Below are 26,669 nucleotides of genomic sequence, written 5' to 3'. Positions count from 1 at the left end.
CCAACCCCAACCCCAACCCCAACCCCAACCCCAACCCCAACCCCAACCCCAACCCCAACCCCAACCCCAACCCCAACCCCAACCCCAACCCCAACCCCAACCCCAACCCCAACCCCAACCCCAACCCCAACCCCAACCCCAACCCCAACCCCAACCCCAACCCCAACCCCAACCCCAACCCCAACCCCAACCCCAACCCCAACCCCAACCCCAACCCCAACCCCAACCCCAACCCCAACCCCAACCCCAACCCCAACCCCAACCCCAACCCCAACCCCAACCCCAACCCCAACCCCAACCCCAACCCCAACCCCAACCCCAACCCCAACCCCAACCCCAACCCCAACCCCAACCCCAACCCCAACCCCTCTATTTTTTCTAAAGTTTAAAAAAAAAGATAATAATTTCTAATAATTAAAAATCTATTAAAAATATTAGATTAATGATTCTTATTTAAAATACATTAAATAAATTTAAATTCTTTTTTATTTTTAGATTAAAAAAATTTTTAAAATTGTAACAAAATGATTAAAAAATTAATTTGATTGATAAATCCTTTATTGAACAAAATATTTAAAATTAGCAAACTATTTATTTTATAAAACATTTCTAAATTTAAAAATAAGTTGGAGTAATATGAAGGAAATATATATATATATAAAAGTATAATTTTAATTTACATAATTATTGTTTTTTTTTTAATTAGTGGATATTAACTTTGTTTAAATTTGATACAAATACAAATATAATGTAATTAAAATACCCTTAAAAATTAGATGACGATAATAATACTAATAATAATATTATTAAAGTAATTAGTTTTTTCTATCTATAGTTTAAAATTTATTAAAAGCTTTTTAAATTAAATACAAAATAATCTTTTTTCATATTCTTTTAGAAATCCATACAAATGTTGATGGCATCAACCATGAACCAATAGCATTAATTATCTTAATAAGGAGAAACATTACAATTGTTAAACCTATTGGTATTAAGCAAACTAAAGGTACTATAAAATTAGATAGAAATGTTCTCTTAAATTCATTATCACAATGATCAAAAGAATGTTGAGTGTAAAGAATATATCCTACCCAAACCCATACAAATTTTATAAACGCAAGAGTGAGAACTCCAAATCCTAAAACAGATAGTAGGCCTTTAGTTCTTATCCTAAATTTTTTATTTTTAAACTTTTCATATTTGATTAAAAAAGGAAATATACCAATATTTATAATTTTTTGGATTCGATGCTTTTGGTTTACTAATGTGATCAAATAATTGTCCATGCTTTTTTATAATTTAAAAAAAAATTATTTATTTAGGCTAATTAAAAACTCTTTTCATTTTTTTAATTTTGAAAAATTTTACCTATCTATCAATACCTCTTATCCTAAAAATAAGAAATCCAATCAATATAACAGAAAGAATTTAAAGTGAGAGCTGAACTTCAAGCCAATTTACATATCCAAATTAAGTTAAGCACGATTAGTTTTAAAAAAAAAGAGTATAAACTGTTAAAACACCTAGAGAAAGGTCCACAGCAATTGGTAAAATCCTTTTTTGTGTAATTAGATTATTAGTTATGGCTAATAACAATTTAAAATAGTTACCATATTTTATCAAGAAAAGGCACTTTTAAATCAAAAAACCATCTACGATCATAAGTCCAAAACCATGTAGTTAAATCCATTTTTAATAATAATTATAATAATATCTTAATTTTATATTTTGCTTTTTGCTAAATTCTGTTTTGATTATTTTTTTTAGCTACTTTAATTTACTTTTTGATTAATAATATTTTTGAAAAAAATTATGGTTTTTATACAATCAATCTATTTACTCATATAATAATTAGTAAATTAATAAATTGAGAGAGTGTAAATGCAAATCTGTATATTTGATCGATTAGGTATGTATGTATGTATGTATCAAATCTAAATTTTGTATCAAAAAATTAATAATTATATCAGGTAGCTAATAATATCTCTTTTCTAAATAAAATAAATGTGTTATAAAAAGAAATTTATGAAATTAATAATAAAAAATATTTTAAAATTTTCAATTATTAATAAATTTTTCTAAACATTAAATTTCATATAAAACGTTTACAAAAAAGAAAAAATTCTCAAATAGAATTTTTAATCATTTTAATGCTTATACTTTTGTTCAAGTATTGATTTTTGTTATAAAATACATTATAAATACATAAATAACTTGGTTGTTTGATAAAATTTGTATCAATCATAAAAGAAATATATAAAAGATATTATTTTTGACAGATACCAATTTTTATTTTCAGAATAATAAATAGCAACAAGTTTAAAATAAAAAATAAAAGCAAAAAATAACTAGCAAATAAATAGTAAAGATGAACTAGTAAGAATTAGATGTTGGATTGACTATTACATTTGATAGGGCTAACTCAACTTATAAATAAAATGTAAGCTTCAACAACATCTTTTTATTGCTTTAATTCGTTCTAAAATATCATATCCCATCAAATAAAGAATGAATTCTTAATTTTTATTTAAATTTAAAGGATTGGGTAACAGGTAAAGTTAAATTAGAAGGAGATGTAGAAAATAGTAAATTTGAAATATATGGTTTAAAGATTAAAGCAGAAGGTACTTAAGTCTAAAATTTTAATTGATGTTGTAAATATATATATTATGTATAAAAGGAACTCTTTAGGCTTAAAATAAGGCTAGCAATAGAGATTTAGAAGCTGTTAGTGCACATTTAATACCTTTAAAGCTTTTTACTCATGAGTCAAGCATAGCTGAAATGCAATATGTGTAATAAAATTTATTATTTCAATAAATGCGTTTTTTATTCATTTTATAGATAGCTTAACTAATTCTTTTACTATTAATAGAGATAAAGACAATTGTGAATTTACTTTTAAATTTAAGCTTATGGCAAATGAAGGTGAAAAGTTGATTGAAACATATGTAGGAGTTTATGTCACAGTTGGAGTAAAATTTTTTAAGTAATAAAAATAGGCTGTTAACTTACTTAAATATGTTTATAAAGTATGAAATACAAGCAGAATTAAAACTAGCAAATTATCAAATAGTAAAGGAAACTTAAAACTTTTTTGTCTAAGTCAATGTAAATAATTGAATTATGAATGGAGCATTAAAATATTTAAATAATAAGGGAGCAGGGAGAGATATGTTAAATACAGATAAATATCCTAATCCTTAGAGTATTAGCATTAATCCAGATAAGCTAAAATAAGGTAGTATGGAAAAAATGCCAAGAATAAAAATACAAGGTGTCATTAATTCAGATGTTTGTATGATAAACAATGATTTCACAGGTTAATTTGAGTTAGAAGTAAGCACTTTAAACAAATAAAATTTAATGTTTAGTTTGAATTTTTAAACATTTATATATAAAAGGAATGTGAAGGAAAAATAAGAAGTATAGACCTTTAACTCATCAGAGTTGAACAAGTCAGTAATGCAAAAGGAAAGTTTTAGGAAGCAACTGAAATTTAACTGATTTAAGTTTGTGATGGCAACATTACTAAAGGTATTGAAATTCCACTAACAATGATGTTCCCAAAATATTTCTGTTGTCCTAATTTCTAGTGGAAAGATTTTACTGTGGAATTTGAAGTTAACTTCATAGTTATCCTATATGATGCATTTAAAATTACTCTTAACTATCCTATAAAGTTATTAAGAAATTGAAATATTAACAAAATTAAAAACTGTCATTCTATGTTGATATGTAAAATGAATTAGAGTATCATATTTATATATAATTGTTAAAATAAATGATTAAAATATAAAATAAATTTAAAAATATATATTTTAGTTTTTTTAAATTTTGCATGCTTAAAATAAAAATTTTGATTTAAATTTTTTAATTTTATTTAAATATTAATATTATTAATCATAAATTTAATGACAGACATAAATATTTAATACGAATTAGATTTGAAAAAATAAATAAATTTAGGACAATTTTATTTTTTTATATAAGTTTTTATAGAGTTTTTTTATATGAAGTAATTTTCATATAGCTAGCTGAAATATGTTTTCATAGAATTTTTTTGTAATTTTTTATTAATTTAAACTAAAATATCTTTTAATTCTTTATTTTGTTTGTTAAAATAAATTAATAATTTAATTTGTTTGTTTGTTATTAATATAATTTATTCTTCAAATTTCAAAAATTTATTTCATAAAGTTTATAAATCTTTTACTATAAGTTTCAGGATCTTATGATGATGTATCAAGTCTTGGACTAAAGTGAATAATTCTTTTTGCCCACTTTTCTAATACTTTTTAGATATCATACAACTATAGATAATCTATAATTCCTATGTGATAATAAATTCCACTTTATTCTGTAGATTCAAATTAGTAATAATGAGAAATTTAATCATCAAAATCTTCCTCTTCTTCTAAATAGGCTACTTAGTTTGATTCCTTCCACTCTGTATGCCTCTTTCTATTTATTTTGAAAACAATCAAGCTGTAGTCTATCCAGCCACATGATTTTAAAAATTCTGAATCTCTTTTAAGTTAATTATACACCTAAAATCTATTTTCTAACGAAATGTATATTTTTTTTTCCAAGCTGATAAAATCTAGGTCTTTTAGAATCATTCTATTTAGCGCTCTTGAGAAGGATTCTGATTCTTTTTTAGTCTTAGGTAAAACCTATCTATCGAAAGTTGAGCCTTTTAGATCATATGTCCTTTCAATAAATTATTTTGTACATGCTGCTATATTTTTCATCAATAATAAGTGTATAGGTTTTTCATTTAAACCTTCAAATGAGTATACTCCGAAAATTTTAGCTATTAAACTTCTAGGATTTGCCTTTAAATATCGGAAATATGAAGGTAGCCTTTCAATTAGAATTCTAAGCTCTTATTCTGTGCATGTTTTTAGCAAAAATTTGTTATCATGGGAGAAAAAAAAGAATTATCCACTTTTTCCTCCATCTGATCCACTAGCATTTTTTATTTAAGTCATATTGAGCTAGATATTAAATGAATTTTCTATGTCTATGTTATGTTTTTATTTATATGGATCAGTGTCTTCTTAATTTAAAATCAAATTAATTTCTGATTGTTGCAGACTATGAAAAACTGTAGGTGCATATACTCTCATTCTAACGAGATCAAAAGTATCACTATCTAAAAGTTATGTAGGTGCATGATTCAAGTTTTGTTTGATAGAATCATCAGAAAATTAGAAAATTTTTACCTCATAAAAAATATCATTTTCTTGCTACTTTTAAGATTTTTTTTTGTTATTATTATTTGTTAATGAGAGTGAGACTTGCCTAAGATTAATTTACTAGTTTTAGCTGTAAGATTTTTATCTGCTATTTTTATCAAGTTATATTATATTAGATTTATTGTAAATATTTTCAGATTTCATAAATATATCTTAGTTTTTATTTTCTTCTTCCATTTTCTGAAGATTATTAGAATATATTATTGTATTTTTCTGATTATGACATGAATCATTTAGAGAATGGTTATTTATGTTTAATTTCACTCTTTTCTATTATTTATCATTTTAAAAGTCTTTTATTTGCTCAGTTTCTTATTTATTATCTTCAAGTGTTTTAAATTATTCATAAAAACCAGTTTGAGAATAGCGCACTGATGACTTCTATGATGATAATTAAGATGAATTTTTATTGAGTTTTATAGAGTTGACTTAACATTCAAAAATAGAATTATAATTATCTGTGAATATATCAACTTTAGAACAGTATCTTTTCTTTCTCATAAAGTGAATTTAAATTCCACTAAGAATTCTACAAAGCACACCCATTTTTATATTTTTCTATAAAATTCTTATAAAATGCTCTTTTTCATCCTCAAAAGTTTCTGCTTATAGTTAAGAGTTACCATATCGAACTGAAGAGCCAGAAGATAGCGATTCGTCTCCAAAAACTGCATCTATATCAGTAAATGAGCCACTTTCACTCTAATTTTGAACTTAGTAATAAGGATCATTGAAATAATCCATCATTTAGGCATTTTTTATTATTTATTATAACTTTTATTTTAGTATTGCTTCTTCACCACTTACATTTCTATTCTAATCAGAAGCATCTACAGAATACGATTGGCTACCATTCAATTCACTTGCAATTGAATTATTTTTTAAATACTCAAAAAGCTTATAATTAAATCTTTTTTTATTAACTTCTTAATTCAGAGTCTTTCTAAATTCATTTCTTCTGTTTTGAAACATCTTAGAACTTTATCTAGAGCCATCCAAATAATATAGTATGGAATCTGCTTATTAAAATTTTTGCATAGCACTAGGTTTTCTTGAGTTTATCTTGATGCTTCTGTTTTTAATATTATTTGAAGAATCTATTGATTTAGAATTATTATTTGAATTAATAGGTGAATTCATAGTCATACTTGAATTGACACTTGGCAACTAAATTTAATTTGCACTACTTTCTTATATTTTCAATTAGCTAGTTCTAGATTAATTACTAAATTTGAAAGCTTATAGCTAAGAGATTCTGCTAGCCTTATTTTCTTTATTTGATAAAAAACGTGATCTGTTTGAATCTAAAGAATTATTTTCTTCTTTTATGATAGAATTTCCTTTTTTTTCAAGCCTAGAAAAAATAGTTTTGTTCCTTTATTTTAAATTGATATTTTCTATATCCTCTTTAACTTATTAGCCAGTAGGTATCTTAAAACCAACTTAATCAATACTTTCGCTTTTATTGAAGCTAGACTAGAATCTCGGAAAAGTTTAAGTTTAGTAAGTAGACTAAACTGAAAGCATTTGAGCTGCATTAGATTTTCTTACTTTCTAATTTTCTTCCACTTTTTATTTTTAATTGTCTTAATTCTCATTGTCAAAAATTGACAATCTTTCTTCAATTTCTTATAATGATAGTGATTCATTATTATCATTTTTGTTTTATTCGACTATTATTGTATTACCAGCATTACTTTTCCCATCATCTGTAACATTTTATTTGTTTTTAAAATCTCTGTATTTTTGCTATAAGCTGCTTATTTGTTCTTTTGATACAGAAAAGCTTGAAACAAAAGAATTGTCATCATATGATTAATTTTATGATTTAGGCTTGTTATAATACGCTTAACTATTATCAGTTTGATTATTTTAAGAGCTGGTATTATCATTCATATAACTTTTTTCAGTGTTACTTATATTTTATTATTCTGTTTTTGCATTAGGAACTATTGAAGTTGCTTTTTGTTTTAATATTTTTTTTTATTGCCTGATTATAGACCTTAGGTAAGGATCTTTAATTCTGATCATAGGAAGTAAAATTGAGGAAAGTACTTTTGCTGTATTTCCGATAGTTTAAAAGTAAGTGAGATATTACTAATGGACGTACTAGCAATTAAAAAATAAGGCTGTATTGCTAATAGCAATTACACCCCACATAAATAAGCAGACTGAAAGATATAGCCTTGAAAAGTGGAGAAATTCCTTTCTTTTTTTCTTATAGAAAGAAGTATTTGGTATTTTTTGATTAAAATACGCAAGAATTAGTATCGAAAAAAACAAAAATAGAAGATAAAATATCAATGATAACATCGGAAAGGATTAGTCTGAAACATATGAGCATGTACCATAGAGAGTTTTTCCATTTAAATCTAAAAAGAATATTGTTATTAAAATCAATAAAGCTGTTCCTATTAACAACCCATGAGTTTTTTTCCTTGATATAGACTATATACTTAAACTACTCTTGATAGAAAGACCTATAAAAAGGAAAAAGAAAAAGTTATATAAGCCTTACATAGCACTACCAAATATACTAATAATACTATTAAGCTGACAAAAAGCATCATCTTGGTTTAAAATGTTATTAGGATACAATATAGCTTCAAGACTCATAATAAACCTAGTTATTAAGAAATAAATGTGAATTTTATTTAGTAAAAAGAAAAGTATTTCAAAATGCTTGCAAATTCTAAATTGCTTTAATTTAAAATAAATGGAATTTTTATATTGAAATTAAATCAAAAATTAGTTACCAATGGATTGAAAGAATAAATTCTGCACAAAAGCATCCTAACAAAATATCTCCAGGTTACTGTCTCAAGCGAGGAACTTTAATAGCTAATGCAAAAAAGCTTATTTAAATTATTAAGGCGATAGATGATCCTATAAGTAAAATCCACGAATCTCTTGTTGAAAGCTTAACAACAGGCAAATGATCTGAAAAAGAATGAGTTCTGCAATTTAAAATCGCATCATTTGATGATATTTGATTATCGTTATCTAAAGTTCGACCTTAGTCATTGTGTTGGGATGCATTTACAACATAGCAAAGCTATGAAATAATTATAAATAATATTATTTGTGTATTGGACTTCATTTTGGTAAATCTATGATGATTAAATAAATGCTATTATTCTGATTATTCCTAATTTCTTTAAAGAGCCTTAACTCCAAAGAGGATATGGATTAGATCTAGCTTAATTCCTATTTTTTAAAACTATTTTGCTATGTCGTTTTAAATTGAGTGATAGGTAGACTGCCTTTATGATTTCACTGCTTAAATAGTCTTCCTACTGCTAATTTATATTTTTTTTCTGAAGTGTATTATTATTTTAATTCTCAAAAAATATTAAAATTAATCATCTTCACCAAAAGGTATATATAACATTATTACTTTTTTACAAGCACTTAAGATAATAATTATAGTTTATGATAATTATCTGAAATAAAATAATTAAATTGCAGAAAATATTAGTTTGTTATTTAGATAGTACTAGAAGTATTTTTTATCTTTGTTTTCTCTGACAATCAAAAAGCATCACCATCTAATTGATAAAGTAAACTAGATGCAATTTGTAGTTTTAATAATTTCTTTTACAGTTTACTTAAACTATTACAAATTAAAATATAAAAAGATTGATCAGATTAATCAATATATAAATATTTAGGTATGTATCAAAAAAAAAAAATTTTTTTATTGATCAAAAATTTTATTTTAATTTATTAGAGAGAATAAAATTTAAAATAAAAATTAAATATATTATGTAAATAAAATAGATGTGGATTTAATTAGTTAAAAATATTAAATAATTTTCTTTTTATTTGAAAAAACTTCAGATTTTGTTAAAATAAATATTTATGCACTTGTTCTGTTTGAAGTATTTGCTTACTTATTTAGGATTAAAATATTACAATCCTTAACACAAAACAAACTCTTTAGAATACAAACTTAAAATAAATTTAAAGTTTAATATTTAAATACTAAATTAATTTTCTATCACATTTACTATTATTACTATTAAACTATACCAGTTTTTTTTAATTTGTTCTCTTTCTTTACTTGTTCGAAGTAACCATAAATAATATTAACAGCTAGTAAAATACCAGTACCTTTTATAAAATTAATTAAAATGAAAAATTTATTTAAATCATTAAATATTTTACCTGAACCGATGGCTCCTAAGAAATCAGCAACTATTGTAAGAACACCAACACAAATACCACCTAAGGTAGCTGCAGTGGGAATAATTCTATCTAAAGTTCTGTAAACCGAATCTTGTCTATGACCAGGAATTTCTATTTTTTCTTCCATAAACTTTTTATGGACACTGCTTGTGGATTCATCACTAAATTCAATCCAATATCTAGAAATGACACCACAAAGAGTTAAAATTATCAAGACATAAAAAATGGCATGAATAGGATCACTAATGACTTAATTCAAATCTCTAGGGGCAGTAAGGAAGTAAACAAAACCTAATGTAAAATAAAAAAATTATAATTAATAAATATCCTTATTGCTTAAATTAAATATAATGAATGAATGATAATTATTTTTTAATTTTTCAGCAAAAATATTTTATTAATAAATTATGCTTGTTACCTCCAATAGGGTGATCTTAACCACCTGCAACAGAACCATCCTACCATTAGCCTAAGAGCTTAACAAAGAAGTTGTTCTTAAACTTGGATGATAAGATTCTTGAGAAGAAGAAAATTTAAGAAACAAGGGCAGTTTGTAAGATGATAGGATAATTTGAAGTATAGAAAAGCTTGATAGGATAAGATGATTCAGAGTTTCTTTCTTAACGACGAGCTATTCTTAAATCATACTTAACACCCTAATTTATTTGAAAAAATAAAATATAATTTTATTGAAAAAACTAAAATAAATTTTTTATCTATTAATTAATTAAATTAATTAATTACCTATAAATAGATAACTACCAAGAATACAAGGAGAGTAGAAATTAAATTAACAAGATTTGGAGCACTAGTTCTATAGAATGAATGATACAAAGCATTACTAACTCTATCTTTTGTCAATAATGAATGGAAGAGATTAATAATAGATCCTTCAAATTCAGTTCCTTATTAAGTTGTAATGGTAATAGGTGAAAAAGATCTCCAGACAATATTTTCACAAATATTTGTAGCTATAAAGAGGGAAATACCACTTCCTAAACCGTACCCTTTATTGAGCATGTCATCCAAAAGTAAAACGACGATACCAGAAAAAACGAGTTGAATGAAAATGAGTAAGCAGCTACCAAGACCAATCTTGTTAGGATCACCGTATTAGCCTGACCAGATATAAGCAAAAGCTTCACACATAGACATAATAAGACCGAGTACTAATATTGTAATATAATTATATAATTATTTTAAGTGCATTAAAATTGACTATATAATCTCATCAATGCCATTATATAATTTTAAATGATAATAATACAGTAGAATAGCCTTATATATTAATTAGAAAAAATCCACATTTTCTACTTTTAATAAATTCATTTGAAAAACAATTGAAATTTACATTTTTAAGCACCCTAGATTGCTTATCTGTCATCCTAAACTCTGGCATTAAAATCTAAAATTCTAGTATTTACAAGAAGTTAAACAATCATAGAAGAAGTAACTAGAGGTGAGATACCAAGTTCCATCAAAGTACCTCTATTGGAAGCTAAAATAACTCTCATCCAGTAGAAAGGATCACTACCTTGAGCACGAACAACTCCGTATAAAGGAATTTAACAGCAAACCAAGTAAATAAAAAGAGTAATACCTGTCCATACTATTTTATGATCTTTTGGAATATATTGCTTTTATTAAAATACAAGTTATTTAGATCATTATCTTCTAGCCATATGTAAATTTAGTATTAAAATCAAGATCGATGAAGAATAAAATCTAAATTGGAATTGAAAATTTTTCTTAATATTTTAAGTAGTATATGTAATGAAATTGATCTATTATATTCTCTATGAATTTACTCTTGCAGGTTATACTTCTGGGATGAGAGAAAACGCTGGCTTTAATAGATCTATAAAACCCATTTAAAATACCTATAAATGAAATGCTTATTGCCTTTTATTATTTTATTTTTTTATTCAAATAAAAATTTATTAAAAGCTATCTAGTAAAAACAAAATAGATCTATTAAATAGTAACAATTTTTTTCGTAATTATTAATGAAAGCTTTCTTTAATGAGAAAAAGAAAACACGTATATGAATTAAGAAGGATATGTAATTTTAAAATAATAGATCGTTTGCTTAAAAAAGAAAGATCTTTATCTTTTTGTAATATATTTGAGATTAGATTTTTACTTAATTTAAATAATAATTTAATTTGTATTTTACTGATTTTAATAAATTAGTAAATAAATTGTTTTATTTTTTTTGCATAAATTCTTATTTTATTTTTTTTAAAGATTTTAATTTCTTATTAAATAAATAAATATTTTAATTTGTTAAATATTTTTAAAATTGCATTTAATATTTTTTAATTTTTTACTTTATTTTATTTTTGATAAATAAATGGTTTTGAAATATTTTTAAAACTATTTTTGTATTTTATCTTTACGCTTTTACTTTTTGCTCTAATTACTTCATAAGAATTGATAGTATTTTTAAAATAAATAATCTTTAGCCAATGAATTTACCCTAATTTAGATTTCTGTAAATATATATACTGATTATTTATAAAATAATAATTAAAATGAGCAAATTAAATAACTAAAATTCATTTATTTTAAATAAAAAATTTGTTAAAATATATATGGTAAAATATTATTTACCTTTAATTTAATAAAAGTTTAAAAAAATAAACTCTAATTGTAATTAAAAAAAGGTTTTTGTCATAATAATAAAGTGTAATATTAGAATTATGTGTAAAGTATTTTATGAAAAAAAGTGGATAATATCACAATTTTTAGTGATTTGTAGTAATAATTAGGTTAAATATTAATCAATATTTATTGTTATACCTTTATTATTCGATCAATAAATTACTAATTATTAATTAATTAATTATTTGCACCTTTGATAACATAATTTTTAAATGATGTTAGATCGATCTATTTTAGTTTTTTTATAATATTGATTAAAAGTAGTGTAAAATAATTAGGAATCATTTGATTATACTAATAAAAGAAAAAAATTTATTAACTTTTTCTCTTTTGTGATAATAACTTTTATCTATCATCAAGTAATAAAAACACTCATTCCTTCACTGGAAAACAAGTAATTACAAAAGCTAGCTTGAAGAAAAGGAAATAGAAAGTTTGATTTTAATTTAGAAAAATTTTAGGGGGATTAGCAATACAGAGGTTATTATAGCAATAAATAATCCCAAATGATTATAGAAAATGGTGAATTATCATCACCTTTAATGAATGCGAATGAATAGAAGAATAATCAATAATAGAAGTAAAGAAAAAAAAGTCTTTTTTAGAAGATATTTGGATGCTGTCTTGAGAGAACTTCAAAAAGTAGAATAAATACTGCAGACAACGAATAAAACCAAGAGGATGATGATTCAGAGAAGTACCATGGTTTTAGTCCATCAAACCAAATCACCGGAACTAATTAACAACAAAGTGCGCTAAATTATATACTCTCATTCAATAAAAGTGAGCTAAATTCACTAAAATTTATATTTAAAATTTAATAATAGCAACTCTTATTTTTTTTATTATCAAGATTAAGACTAAAATGAAAACAATCAGTAAGGGAATGTGATTAAAAGCTTAAGCTAGGACAAAAGAGAAAAGTTATTTGGGATAAACCCTAATTAGTCCTACAAAGGAGGGAAAAATCTTTTAGATTAATAAGGAGGAGTTTAGAACTAAGCATATCAGAATCAGTAAAATAGCAAAGCAGGAGATAAAAAAAAAACAAACAAAAAATAAAAAAAAGCAAAGGAGTAAGCTATAAATTATGATTCAAACAGTATATATGATAGCAGTAGTGGATATGATGTATCACAAGCAAGTAATCACACAACTGATTTGAGAAGTAGTAGTTTATCTACAAAAACACATAATTATGATTTTGATGTATCGAATTATGGTACAGGGTAGATATTTTTATTAGGAAAAATTTTATAATTAATGGTACTTGTGAAAGACTAAAAGTATGTAATTGACTATGCTAGTAATAATCTTCCAGATGATTTTAGAAACTATACAAATTCTACTGCTTCAAAAGAATTACATTAAATTAATTCTTTAAGTGGAAACTACCAAAGTATGACTTTTAGAGATAACTCGTCTTATTTCAACATGAAATCCTTGTCTAATTTAAATATTAAAACACTTTCTTAGTATGAGTTTAATCCCGATACAATTAAATATTATAGAAGAAGGCAAGTATACTTTTCTAAATACACATAAGGTATATGTGTAGATGCTAAATGCTGGCCTTTTTTGATTCCTGAGTGTATTGTTTAACACATAGCTCGTAGAGCTTCTTAATCAAATAGAAGAGAATCAATAGTTGATGTTTCATGTGCAGTTGGATAATTCTCAATAGCTTTTTCAAATCAAATAAATTAGGTAATTGCAATAGAAAAAGATCCTATCAGATACTAATTTGCAAGGAATAATGCATCTATATATAATGTATAAAATTGTAAATATGACTAAAATGAAAGAATGTCCTTCAATGAAGGAGTACTTTTTTACTAAGACACATCTTTCTTGGAGGAATAGTTCTAAACAAATGCCAATCTATCAGATATTGTATTTATTGGTATTTAATTCATTAAACTTTTATAAATTATATTATTAATTATATCAACACACATGTTTTTTACTTAAATTATATTGCTTTTACTTTAAATTTAAAGCTCCTCATTTATTATCTGAGAATATCAATAAAATTTAAAATTATGATGATCCATATTTCTAATCTAGCTACTTTTATGATAGTTTGAGACTTTACTTAAAGAAAGCTTTTAAAATTGCGCCATAAGTAATCTTATTCACTCCAAGAAATGTAAAAATAATAGATATTGTTGACTTATTCACAGACGCAATAAAAGAAAATCTTAAGTAAATATCTATATATCTATTAAATTTTTTTTTTTCTTATTAGGTTTCTTATCAGGCAATAATAAAAATAGACAAATTTTTCTTAAAATGCAAACAATTAATTTAAATAAATAATATTAAATGATATTTAAATTTATCAAGTAAGGTAAAAAAATGCAGCATAGAAATAGAAAAACACTTTGTAAATGATCATCTCAAATATATTTGCTTTTATTTTGGAGAATTTGGAAGAGTAATTAATTTTTATTTTAAAAAATATTTTTTTAATGATTTTTTTGTTTATTATGAAATTATTTTAAGGAGGAAATTTCTTCATAGCAGGAATTTAAGTACATAAATTAACAACTTGAAAAGTGTTACACTATTAACAATAATAAATAGAAATATTAAAAATAAACTAGCATTCAAAAAAATAAACCAATTAGAATTCATTAGCAAGTATTTAATGAATTAGGAAAATTTTAACTTTTAAATATAGTATACAAATTTAATTTTAGTTTTAAAATTGAGAATATGAAAATAAGTGAAGATCAAACCCTATTGTCCTTATTCTACGCTTACTTAATTAGCCATAATTTCATGAGCCAAGCAAGAATTTCTTATATGATTTCACGAAAATAATACACCAATTCTAATTTGAGCTCAAATACAAACAATTTTACTATTTCAATTTTGAAAGATGATGAAAATAATTTAAATAAGTAAGGCAAACCTCTAAATGATAGCATTTTAAGGAGAGTATCTTCATTTACAATATAACAAGCCAGTCAAATTAAAAATTCTTCTAATAATATTTTACTGCCTCCTTCTCGTACTGCAACGTAAACTTAATCAAATTAAGAGGAAAATACTTCTTAGTTAGATAATTAGATATCTAAGTAATTCGATTAAATAAATCCTAATACAACATGGGATGAAGAATATAAATAAGAAAGTTAAGGATCGAAGTTTTCTAACTTTGTTGGATCAATCGATAGCTAAAAAGCTAATAATTTGCTTGAATCAAGAAATACTGAAAGGACACTTTCTAGTAATAGTAACTTATTTAGGAGTACTACGAATGATTAAAATAATTATAGAAATACTAGAATTGTTTATCAAAATTAAAAAGAAAATAGAGAAAATAATAAAAAAAAATTTTCAAGAAATGGCCATCGCACATTAACAAATTTGTAAAGAAAAAATAATTTATAAAGTATGGAAAATATTCTAGATGATTTTGATGATAAAGAAGTTATAAATAAACACTATAACTAAACTGAAAGCGATGAAAACATCGGTGATGCAAATAACCAAGAGTAATTTTTTTCAGAAACTGATTCAGAAGAAGATTATGAGTATGAGTATGAAGATGATTCTAGCTTTAACAAAAATTAAATGAATGCTAGTTAAATTACTAATAACCAACTTAGTTTTCTCCATAAGACATAAAGGGTTTATGAGAGCAAGCTAGAAGGTTATAGTGATAGAACAAGAGGACCTAATGATATTAAAAAATCTTAGCTTAGTAATTCTAGTTAATAGACTCAAGATCAAGATCAACTGGTAGTTTTTCACTTCAATTTCTTTGAACAAAATAAAAATGATCTGTCATTTAATATGAATACATCGTTTAATCTCATGAATACTAGCAGGTTGATTGCTTAAGAAATGGGTCAAGATTAAAATCAAAGCTAACTAAAAACTGGAAAAACAAAAGACAGAAGCAATTTTATTTAAAATGAAAACGATGCAGTGTCTTTTGATTCAGATTAAAAATGCGATTAAATTACTTATACTGTACAAAATTGTAATATGTGAACTTGAACAAAATTTTATAACAAATCTTTATAATAATAACAAAAACACTTATCAAAGAGATAATTTAAAAATAAAAATGTAAAAAAATAATACTAAAATTATTAGTTTAACAAATTATAAATTTAATTAAATAAATAAATAAATAAATAAAATATAATAATATTATATATATATTAAATATATTTCTTACTCATATTTTAATAAATAAAAATAAAACAAAAAGAAGTGCATTTTTTCCTTATTTATTTAAAACTATTTTATATTATTCTATTAAAATAACACATTATACCTTCCTTTTATTTAAGGATACCTCTTTTTTTGAAAAAAAAATAGACTCTATTAGAAACAGTAAAAAATCAATATTTTTAGAAATTTAGATTGAATAAAATAAAAAAATATGGTTCATTCAATAATGAATGATAAATTAATATTATAAACATAAACTTTGGATATTGTTTTGAGTAAAAAATCTTTAGTAACTCTTAAAAAATAGAAATATTTAAAAAATTAATTTTTTAACAGAACTTAACAATTTTTTAATTATTTAAAATTTACTGTATGTAAAATTATAAATATCACGTATATTCAAAATATTTTAAGCAAATTCAATAATAATATCTTCTTAAATTTTAAAATTCAATTTTGATTAACCTAATGCACTTCTTTAATAATCTACTTTTCATAAGTATGCAAATAGGAATCTGATTATAGCTGCCTCTTTCTATTAAAGTTAAACTTGTTAAACACTTTGATTAACCCAAATGAAAGCTTAAAATAGACAAACCTTATTCTCCAATAGCTTTAAAGTCAATATTAAGCATCAAAATTTTAAGATTCAAACATTTACTAAGGCCACAGCTTAAGTCAGATATCCCTTCTTTACCAATTTCATTATTATCTAAAAAAAGTTCTAAACTTTTTAAATTAATGCACTTAGTTGCAAATTAAGCTAAATTTAATGCACCTGAATCACTAATATTATTTGACATTAGTTATAAATTTAACTTCTCAAAGTTTGTGCTGTTATTCAAACCAGAGATTATGCTAGAAACTCCTTCATCATCAATTTTATTGCTATTAAGGCTGAATTCCAAAATTTTAAGTTTAGAGCATTTACCAACCATAGATGCTAAAACAGAAACTCCTGAAATTCCAATATTATTATTATTACTTAGATCAATTGATAAAGTGGTTAGATTAAGCATTTTTTGAAATAATGAACCTAACATAGTTACACTTTTATCTCGAATATCTAAGCCTCTAAGCTTAAGAGACAAATCACAAAGTTTATTGCATTTACTCAGACCAGAACATAAACCTGATATACCTTACTCATCAACTTCGTTTTCATCAATATTCAGTTTTAGAATTTTAAGATTAGGGCAGTTAGCTAAACCAGAAGCTAACCCAGATATACCCTCATTTTTAGTATTTGTTTCCTCAATATTTTGAGATCCAAAGCTATAAGGCTAGCACAGTTACCCAAACCATTACCCAAATCCGTTATGCCTTGGCAACCAATCCAACAACTACATATATCAATTGATAAAGTTTTAAGATTTTTACATTTAGCCAAACCATAGCCTAAACCTTTTGCACCTTCAGCTCCAAAACTACCTCCTCTGTTTGGTGAAATTGTTAGAATCAAAGTTGTAAGATTTGGGCATTAACCTAAACCTGAGCCTATTCCAATTACTCCACTGTCATAAATACTAGTATAATGTCCTGCAAGTGTTAATTTCAATAATGCAAGATTATGGCATTCACTCAAACCAGAACATAATCCAGTTGCACCATCATCATCAAATTAACTTAATTCCTCTGAAGATATAAATTCGAAAGTTGTTAAATTAGGGCATTTAGACAAAGCAGAGGCGAAATTATATGCATCTGAGCTAATAATTTCTTCAGAATTCAGAATTTCAACTTATAAAGTTTTTAGCTAGTTGCAATTTCCTACAATAGAGCCTAACTCAGAAAATGTTTCATCATTAAAATTTTCGCATTGAAGATATAAATTAAGAAGATTTGGTTTGTTGGCTAAAGTAGAAATTAATTCAGACAAATGGTTTTCGTTATCATTATCAAGATATATTTTTAATGTGGTATAATTTTAAAATTCTGGTGTTAGAGGATCTTTACACTCATTTGAAGCACTCTCATTTTATGACATTTTTTGTAAAATCCAATTAACTTAAGCTTTTAAATATTTTTGAAATTCTAACAAAAATATGAAAATTTGACAAGTATATAATAATTATAAAAATAATATGTATAAGAAACATTATATCTACTAAGTAAATAAGATTAGATATCTTATAAATTCTTAAATTCAATACTTTATTTCAAAAAATTAATATATGATAAGTATAAACACCAAATAGCCCATTTTTAAAAAATTATTTAATTCATTTGTTTGTTCAGAAAACAAGAATTTTACATATTATTTTTATGACATTTATTAAATATTTAAAGTAATTTCTTTCTAATTTATGGTGAATATTTTTTATGATAATATTATTTCAAAGATATTATAGAAAATTATTGAAAAGTTTATAAAAACGTATTGCTTTTCTCTATATTTTATATATCTATACTTAATTAAATTTAAATATTTAACAATATGGTTTTAAAATATACATATACTTACATTAAGCAAAAAATACCTTTCTAAAAATGATATTGCATCACTATTTTGGAAAGGATTTGATTGAAAAATATTTTTTTGAATTATAAAATTTTTTTATTTAATTTTTTTAATGACTTAAAATTTGTCACATAGCATGCCCTTTCATTACTCCCCCTGCTCAGAGGGTTAAATATTTTTTTTTATTTATTTTATTTTGATATTTAATTAATTTTCTTAAGAAATTTATTTTAAGAAAAATAATTACTGGAGCTATAATTTTAATTTAGCTTGTTCAAGAAAAGGGATGATTTAACAAATAAAATTATAAATTTCTAAATTTGTAGTTTTTTATAGAATATAAGTATTGATATTTTTTGAAATGATTCAGTTCATTTTAGAAATTAAATATCTAAATTGATTTAATTGTACCAATAAATTTCAAACAAAACAAGCAAAATTTTTAATTTATCATATAGAAACAAGAATTAGCAAATTTCTAAATAATTAAAAATGTAATAAGAATTTGGCAAGAAGAAAGTAAGAATTTAATTAGAAAACCAAGTTCATAATTAAATGATACTAGAAGAAGAAGATGTCTTGAATCCGCCATATTAAGCATACTCGAAAATCCCTTAAATTAAGCATTTAAAAGAATTAAATCTATATTAATTTCGCCCTAATGCTGATATAGATGGAGATTATGATGTACCTTAAGATAAAAATATTTAAAATTCAAATAATGTTTATGAGCATTTAGAAAAATGGAAAAAAGATTTAATCCTAAAGACAGCTTAAAATGCAGAAGAATTAAATAGGATGAGAAAAGATCATGAGAATTCTTTAAAATTTGATCAAAAATTCCCTCAAGTTAATATTGAAATAATTGATTCTATAACTAGAGATCCAAATATGAGCTTATAAGAAAATAGTATCAGTTAAACTTGCAAGTCAATGTAAAACTTGTCTCCAAGAGCTAACAATTCCAAGTCTAAAAGTAACAAAAATTTAAGTGTAACAAGCTTTAGCATGAATTAATTGGGCAATAACTTTGAAGGAAATATAAGTTTATAAACAGAAAATAATAAAATATATAATGAAAAGAATAGTTAATCATGTTTCAATGCCTAGGGCAAATCTGTTAAGTTCATTTAAAGTAATGAGAGTATTTAAAGAGAGCTCAATAAGAAATTAGTGAATAACTTAATTTTTAGTAGAGTGTAGCGCACATTAGAAGATAATAAGATTAATACTAAATCAAGCAGAGCTGATAAGAATGAATACTAAACAAACATAAATAGATAAAGAGCAGAAGATATATTTAAAACTGAAATGAGTCATTTTTCTAATTAAACATTAGCAAATTTTAAGAGTTTAATGCAAACATTTAGAAGATCGAATAACTTAATTGAATATGAAGACTTATCAAGACAACTTGCTACATATTTAAACAGACCTCTAGGGATTTTTTAAAATTAAGACTAAAAAAATGAGCTCTTGGTATCCTTTAAAAATGAAAAAGAGCAAAAGTATTAATTTAAATATATGGAGAAAATTTTACTAGATAACTACATGCAATTAAGGTAGGAAATTACAACTAGAGTTAATTAAATTAAAGATATGCGTCAGTACAGTAATTAATTATAAAACTAAGTGACTGATATTAATGAAAAAACTAGACTGTACAGTCTTTAGGTTTAGAAAGATATTGAAAATCAAGAAAAATCTGCTGATCAATCTAAAAAGTAATCTGCAGCTTAAATCACAAAAATGAAAAAATCGATTTAAAAAATTTAGGAAGACTAAGAAGTTGTCCTTGTAAATATTTAAAAAATTGTTATTTAAATTTATCAAATGTTTAAATTAATTTGTTTTTTTTTTATAAATAGCAAGATTACAAACAATAGAAGAATTAGTTACTCAGTTAGCTGAATTAGAATTAACAATAATTGATTATAAATGAAAAAGAAATTAAGACCTATAAAGAAAAAAAAGATATAACTAGAAATATGCTTAAAACTTTGTACTTAGAAACACTTAAAAATGATAAAAGTTTACAAAAGCAAAGCATGGTATGGATTGTTAGGGCTTTGCTAAATATAAATGAAGACGTGTCATCATCCGATATATTTCCATAAATTCTTGATAAATAATCTATTTAATATCTTGTTGAATATGCAGCTCTTGAATCTAACATGGATTAGGTTTTAGCCTAAATAAAGATAAAAAGTGAAGATTAGATTTCATAAATATAAAATGAATAATTTGATCAAGAATATTTGAATACTCAATAGTAATATAGTCTGGCTGATATGAAAGAAAGAGTAAACCTTTAATATTTTTTAATTATATCTCAAATTTTTTTTACATGAAAGGTGCAAAAGATAGCTAGAAAAACAAATCTAAAAATAAGAAAACCTATTTTTACTTCAAGCTGTAAGAATGAGTACGTTCTTGCTTGGGAGAATGCTCAAGATGTGTAAGCTCCTTAAGAAATAGCATTTTCTTTAGCAAAGGTTCCTCCTAGTAAGACAGAATTAGTTAACTAAAATAAAGATGCAAGAGAGTAAATGAAATAGATTAAATTGCAATAAAAAAAAATGAAAGAAGGAGAAGCAAATAGACTTATTGACTAATACCTTCAATATAAAGAAGAGAAAAAGAGAGAAGTAATTAATTAATTAATTTATATTTATTTAAACTTAACGATATATTTTATTAATAATTTAAATATTTTAAATAGGAATTAAAATAAATATTTAATATTTTATTTGGGGAGCTTGAAGGACATGATTACTACAAATTATTTTAAAAGAAGTACATTCATCTTTAATTTTAGATAAAGAATAATAAGACCTTCACTTTCACAAGAACGAATCTGACCCCAAATTATGAAAAGGAAGAGCAGGTTTTGTAGAAAATTACCCCTAGAAAAGGTGCTGTAGGAAGCTAAACAATTTTGTAGTACAGAAAAGGGTAAAACGAAGAAGAAAATGCTTAATTAGATCAGTTTGATTTGGTGAAATAGGTTGGAAAAATAATACCTAAAAATAAATTAAATAACCAAAATATAAAAACAGATAAAATTTAAGTTCCTTAAGAAGTTCTTTAAAAGCATAATTTGTTAAAAAATAAAGTTTTAAATAGTGAATAGACAGATAAAATGTTTTCATCTACTTTTTACTAACTTTCATCCACTCCAAATTTTGACAATATAGAAAAAAGTTAATCTAAGCAAAGTTTCAATAGAAAAAATTAATTATTTGCAAGCCTGAATAATATTCCACCTTCTTTAACAAATTTATCTGTTGACACTCAAATAAATAAAGAAATTAATAGCCAAAGATCCTAAAATAGTAATTTATACTTCTTAACCTAAAAGTAATAAACATAATCAGAATTTGAGAGTCCACTTAAACACTCAAATTAAAATTTTCTAGCTTCTTCAACGACGAAATTAAATTCTCTTAAAAAAAGCTACTTTTGAATATTTATTTATAATAACAAATTAATTAATAAAAACGTCATAAAAATTATCAAAATTTTTTATGTATTACTTAATTTTGTAATCACTGTACTTGTTTAATTAATTGCATTAGAAAAAAACTAATTTTAACTTTTCAAAGAATCGATACATCATTCTTAATAACTAATTAAATTTAATTTTAAATTAATGAATTAACTAAACACAAAATAGTTAATTTGTATAGTGAATAATCTGCAACCACATATTAACTTTAATTCTATATCATAGTTAGCACATAATTATACCGAATGCATTGATGTGTTATAAAATTATTTAAGAAATTTGAAAAAAAATAATTCAATATAACTTTCATACTTATGTAAAACTTTTAATTACATGAAAATTTGATCTTCAATAAATTGTAATTGATTAGAATAACTATTCAAAATTTTTAGAATAAAATTTATAAAAGGAAGGAAAATATATACTTAGGATAATTATATAAATAATTTAAAAATACTTAGTTACTTTGAAAAATTAAGAATAAGATTTATGGATGAGTATGAAATTTGTTTAAAAAATAAAAATAGCATATCAGATGTTTATATGAATATATGCAGTACTCTATATAAGTAAATGAGAAATGAAAAAAAAGATTGAAGTGACGCAAAAAAATTTAAGTGTGTATCAAATTATATAAACAATAATAATGATTTACGCAATTTTTTAGAGAAACAAGAAAGAATTAATTAATACACACATACAATGGTTATATTAATACAAATACTTCTATTAAAATATTGTCATCATATATACAATAATACAAGCTAATATATACATATATTCATTCAAATTGCAATGCACATTTCTGAGTATAATCTTCATCAATTATTGCATACTAATAAAACAAAGATACATTTGAAGAATCCATTGCTAATTAACAAAGATCTTTAAATTCAAAGAAAAGATAAAAAATAAATAAAAAATATTAAATCATAATAAATTAAACAAATATATATCAAATTTACATTTCGAAAGAAAAAAAAAGAAGTAGCACTTAAAATGATTTCTTCAACTAGACTTTTAAAGAGAGCTTCTAACTACTTAAAGCAAGCTGCCCGTTATTCAATGTCCACAGTTTAAAAGGGCAAAAAGACTTCCTTCAAGGCACCTCTCTATCAAATCAATTTCTAATCCTAATCTTTGTCATAGAATATTACCTACAACTTCTCAAGTAATTTCTTAAAAATAATTTGCATTTACTGACTTTTCACATCATCTTATTTACATCTACTTCCAATTCTTAGAAATATAATTAAAATGCTTTTATTTAATATACTAAATAGGTTATCCTAAGCATAGACTTGTCGCGTAAAATGAATCTGCATTTTTTTATTGATTTTTTCTTTTCTTCTACTACATTTCCATACTTATTGATTGCTTCTTTTAAAAACAGTTTACCTGCTCTCTCTCCTACCATGACTGAAGGTAAAATTGCAGCCTGGCACATCAAGGTTGGCTAAAAGATCTAAGAAGGTGATAATATCTTCGATGTCTAAACTGATAAAGACTCTGTACCAAATGTTTGTAAAAATTTTTTATAATTCAAACAGCTTTTAATGCTACCTAATCTCGAATTAAAAATTACGTTTTTCACAAATACAAAGTTTCTAATTTTGATTTTGTTAATATAAATAGACCAAGAAGAAACTGGTTTTGTTGCCAAGATATTGGTCAACGAAGGTGAATTGATTCCTGCTAACACTGTAAGTTTTTTATCATATTTAGATTGAAGTTCCTTAATTTTCAATAATATGCTTTAAATAAATAAATCTTTTAACAATAATATAGCCAGTCGTTGTTGTTTGTAAGTCTGAAGCTGATATTCCTGCCTTTGCTAACTTCACTGTAGGTGGAGCCCAAAAGGCTTAGGAAGCCCCTAAGTAAGAATAGCCCAAGCCTGCTGCCTAGACAGCTGCTAAGCCTGCTCCTGCTGCCTCTTCTGGTGCTTGTAAATATTTTCAAATATCAACTAAAAACTTTAATGTATTAACTATCTTTTAACGAATATAAAATAAATAGCATTCCCTAAGCATAATGTCGTCCTGTAAGCTTCATTAGAATAAAATACAAAAACATAAAAATAAAAACTAATTTACTTATTTTAATATTATTATAAAGTCTTCCCGCCTTATCTCCTACCATGACTGAAGGTAAAATAGCTTCCTTCCATGTAAAAGTTGGAGATAAAGTCACTGAAGGTGACAACATTTTCGATGTTTAAACTGATAAAGACTCAGTCCCAAATATTTGTAAGATAAATTCAATCTAACTCTATCTTAGCAATTAAATTAAAAATAAAATAAATTATAGACTAAGAAGCATCAGGATTTGTTGCTAAAATTTTAGTTAAGGAAGGTGAAACAATCCCTGCCAACCATGTAAAGAACATATTCTTAATAGAAAAAGCAGTTGTTAAAAATAATTTTTTTAAATTTATAAAATAAAGCCTGTTTTAGTTGTTGTCGCCAAAAAAGACGATCTTGCTAAGTTTGAATAATTCACATTAAATGATGCTTTGAAAAAGGGTTCTGCTTCTTCTGCCCCCTAAGAAGCTGCTCAACCTGCTCAAACTTCTTCTGCTTAAACTGCCACATAAACTACCGTTGCTTCTGGATCTTCTGGAAGAGTTGCTGCTAGTCCTTATGCTAAAACTGTTGCTTAAGAAAAGGGAGTTGATCTTTCAACTGTTTAAGGTTCTGGTCCTAATGGCCGTATTATTGCCAAGGACGTATAAAATGCTACAACTAAAGCTGCTCAATAAACTGTTGCTGCTTAATAACCTGCTGCTGAAACCAAATAGGAAGCTCCTAAACCTGCTCCTTAATAACCTAAGGTAGAAGTTGTTGTTTAAGGAGGTGTTGAATATCAAAAGATTCCAATTACTCCTATGAGAAAAACAATTGCTGAACGTTTGGTCTAATCTAAGACAACTGTTCCTCACTTCTATTTAAATATTGATGTTTAAATGGACGAAGTTCTTCATTTACGTAAAACTTTAAATGAACAATCTACTTCTAAGATCTCAGTCAATGACTTAATTGTTAAGGTAAAATAGCTTTTTATGAAAATATAAACTTAGCAATAAAAAACAAGTCTAATAACTATATGCTTAATTTCTAATTAAAAAATATAATAAATAGGCTAGTGCTTTAGCTCTTAGAGATATGCCAGGAGTCAATTCCCAATGGCACGGTGATCACATTCGTCAATTCAAGCATGCTGATGTTGCTGTTGCAGTATCAACTAAGACTGGTTTGATTACTCCTATTGTTTTTAATGCTGAAACTTTGGGACTTTCTTAAATCTCTTCTAAGACTAAAGAGTTAGCTGAAAAGGCTAGAAAGGGAGGACTTCTTCCTACTGAATATTAAGTAATTTAGATAAATAATTTATTTGGTTATGTAATAATTAAAAATTTTTTTTATTAGGGTGGTACTTTCACTATCTCTAACTTGGGTATGTATGGTATTGACCATTTCGCAGCTATTGTTAATCCTCCTCATGGTACTATTTTAGCTGTTGGTGCTACTTCATAAAAGGTTGTCCCTGACAATGATCCTCATGCTAAATATCCTTTCAAGTAAATATTTTTTTGAGTTATCAATATATTTATATACTTAATCAATTATTTAAAACAGGACTATTTAATCAATGACTGTAACTTTAAGTTGCGATCATAGAGTAGTCGATGGTGCTCTTGGTGCCGAATGGTTACAAAAATTCAAAGGTTACCTCGAAAAGCCTTACACTATGCTTCTTTGATCATATTAAAAATTATAGAAATGATTTTAATAAGAAATATAAAATCTGTACTTACAAGAAATCAATTTCAAATATTTTAAAAATTAACAAGATGTTTACTTTCTAATAATTTATGTCTAGTAAATTATTTACTTTTTTAATTCTATCTCACTATAAAGTTTTCATGCTAACGAAATACTAATTTATAGCTTATGATAATTGTAAAACTTAACTCAAGCTTATTTTTTTATAATCACTAAAATTACACTTAAGTTTTTCTATTTCTTTTTTACTGTTTATATTCGTTAGAAGCTAATTAAAAAATGATTATTTATTTTGCATTAATAAACAAAAATAATTTGAATTTCAATAAAAATGGAAATAAATAGTGTTAAAAATAATTTTAAAATGAAATTTAATATTGATATTTTAAATTTTTAATTTTAATTTATGCTAATTTTTAAAATAAATTAAAATCTTTAAAAAATTCAAAAAAATTTGCATAATTTCTAGAAATTCGTATGTAGACATACTACAAGACATTCTGAAAAAGCAAAAATATTTACACTTAAATCTAAAGTAAAATAAAATCAAAGAAATAAGAAGATATTTAAAGACTTAAAAGCATAAATAAATTTTTGTATTTGAAGCATAA

The 26,669-nt window shown here is 24.5% G+C and overlaps 8 protein-coding genes across 8 annotated transcripts; 4 read left to right on the top strand and 4 right to left on the bottom strand. All coding sequences in view use genetic code 6, as the record gives it.

Annotated features, from left to right (window-relative positions):
* Window positions 1–884: 884 nt before the first annotated feature.
* On the bottom strand, window positions 885–1,690 carry TTHERM_00530810 (transmembrane protein, putative; the record flags this gene model as incomplete). The annotated part of the gene is made up of 4 exons (XM_001032786.3): window positions 885–1,170; window positions 1,223–1,287; window positions 1,369–1,555; window positions 1,611–1,690. The coding sequence occupies 4 exons, from the start codon at window positions 1,688–1,690 to the stop codon at window positions 885–887; spliced, it is 618 nt and encodes a 205-aa protein (XP_001032786.2).
* Window positions 1,691–2,368: 678 nt separating this feature from the next.
* On the top strand, window positions 2,369–3,698 carry TTHERM_00530800 (vacuolar protein sorting-associated protein; the record flags this gene model as incomplete). The annotated part of the gene is made up of 7 exons (XM_001032785.2): window positions 2,369–2,440; window positions 2,540–2,624; window positions 2,681–2,795; window positions 2,876–2,975; window positions 3,034–3,111; window positions 3,160–3,339; window positions 3,405–3,698. 7 exons carry the CDS (start codon window positions 2,369–2,371, stop codon window positions 3,696–3,698), a joined length of 924 nt encoding a protein of 307 aa, XP_001032785.2.
* Window positions 3,699–4,172: 474 nt separating this feature from the next.
* TTHERM_00530790 (SecY subunit containing preprotein translocase) lies at window positions 4,173–8,652 on the bottom strand (the record flags this gene model as incomplete). Its single annotated transcript, XM_001032784.2, has 2 exons — window positions 4,173–7,884; window positions 8,018–8,652. The coding sequence occupies 2 exons, from the start codon at window positions 8,650–8,652 to the stop codon at window positions 4,173–4,175; spliced, it is 4,347 nt and encodes a 1,448-aa protein (XP_001032784.2).
* Window positions 8,653–9,261: 609 nt separating this feature from the next.
* On the bottom strand, window positions 9,262–11,320 carry TTHERM_000530789 (protein transporter Sec61 alpha subunit; the record flags this gene model as incomplete). The annotated part of the gene is made up of 6 exons (XM_012799560.1): window positions 9,262–9,374; window positions 9,429–9,740; window positions 9,868–10,105; window positions 10,194–10,618; window positions 10,801–11,086; window positions 11,258–11,320. The coding sequence occupies 6 exons, from the start codon at window positions 11,318–11,320 to the stop codon at window positions 9,262–9,264; spliced, it is 1,437 nt and encodes a 478-aa protein (XP_012655014.1).
* A 1,299-nt stretch (window positions 11,321–12,619) lies between these two features.
* On the top strand, window positions 12,620–16,118 carry TTHERM_00530780 (RNA cap guanine-N2 methyltransferase; the record flags this gene model as incomplete). The annotated part of the gene is made up of 5 exons (XM_001032783.2): window positions 12,620–12,863; window positions 12,967–14,016; window positions 14,114–14,318; window positions 14,460–14,550; window positions 14,619–16,118. 5 exons carry the CDS (start codon window positions 12,620–12,622, stop codon window positions 16,116–16,118), a joined length of 3,090 nt encoding a protein of 1,029 aa, XP_001032783.2.
* Window positions 16,119–16,723: 605 nt separating this feature from the next.
* Window positions 16,724–17,653, bottom strand: TTHERM_00530770 (hypothetical protein; the record flags this gene model as incomplete). Its single annotated transcript, XM_001032782.2, has 1 exon — window positions 16,724–17,653. One exon carries the CDS (start codon window positions 17,651–17,653, stop codon window positions 16,724–16,726), a length of 930 nt encoding a protein of 309 aa, XP_001032782.2.
* A 1,535-nt stretch (window positions 17,654–19,188) lies between these two features.
* On the top strand, window positions 19,189–22,231 carry TTHERM_00530760 (hypothetical protein; the record flags this gene model as incomplete). Its single annotated transcript, XM_001032781.2, has 4 exons — window positions 19,189–20,562; window positions 20,634–21,068; window positions 21,120–21,413; window positions 21,488–22,231. The coding sequence occupies exons 1-4, from the start codon at window positions 19,258–19,260 to the stop codon at window positions 22,229–22,231; spliced, it is 2,778 nt and encodes a 925-aa protein (XP_001032781.2). The 5' UTR covers window positions 19,189–19,257.
* Window positions 22,232–23,272: 1,041 nt separating this feature from the next.
* Window positions 23,273–26,035, top strand: TTHERM_00530750 (pyruvate dehydrogenase complex dihydrolipoamide acetyltransferase; the record flags this gene model as incomplete). Its single annotated transcript, XM_001032780.3, has 12 exons — window positions 23,273–23,444; window positions 23,557–23,581; window positions 23,667–23,797; window positions 23,909–23,976; window positions 24,062–24,221; window positions 24,293–24,317; window positions 24,392–24,522; window positions 24,584–24,651; window positions 24,720–25,319; window positions 25,414–25,644; window positions 25,702–25,853; window positions 25,912–26,035. 12 exons carry the CDS (start codon window positions 23,273–23,275, stop codon window positions 26,033–26,035), a joined length of 1,887 nt encoding a protein of 628 aa, XP_001032780.3.
* Between the last annotated feature and the right edge of the window lie 634 nt (window positions 26,036–26,669).

This window comes from Tetrahymena thermophila (assembly GCF_000189635.1).
Source record: "Tetrahymena thermophila SB210 genomic scaffold scf_8254459, whole genome shotgun sequence".
NCBI classification, from domain to species: domain Eukaryota; phylum Ciliophora; class Oligohymenophorea; order Hymenostomatida; family Tetrahymenidae; genus Tetrahymena; species Tetrahymena thermophila.
Note: the sequence above shows the minus strand (reverse complement) of the source record. Positions and strands in the feature narration are given on the sequence as shown.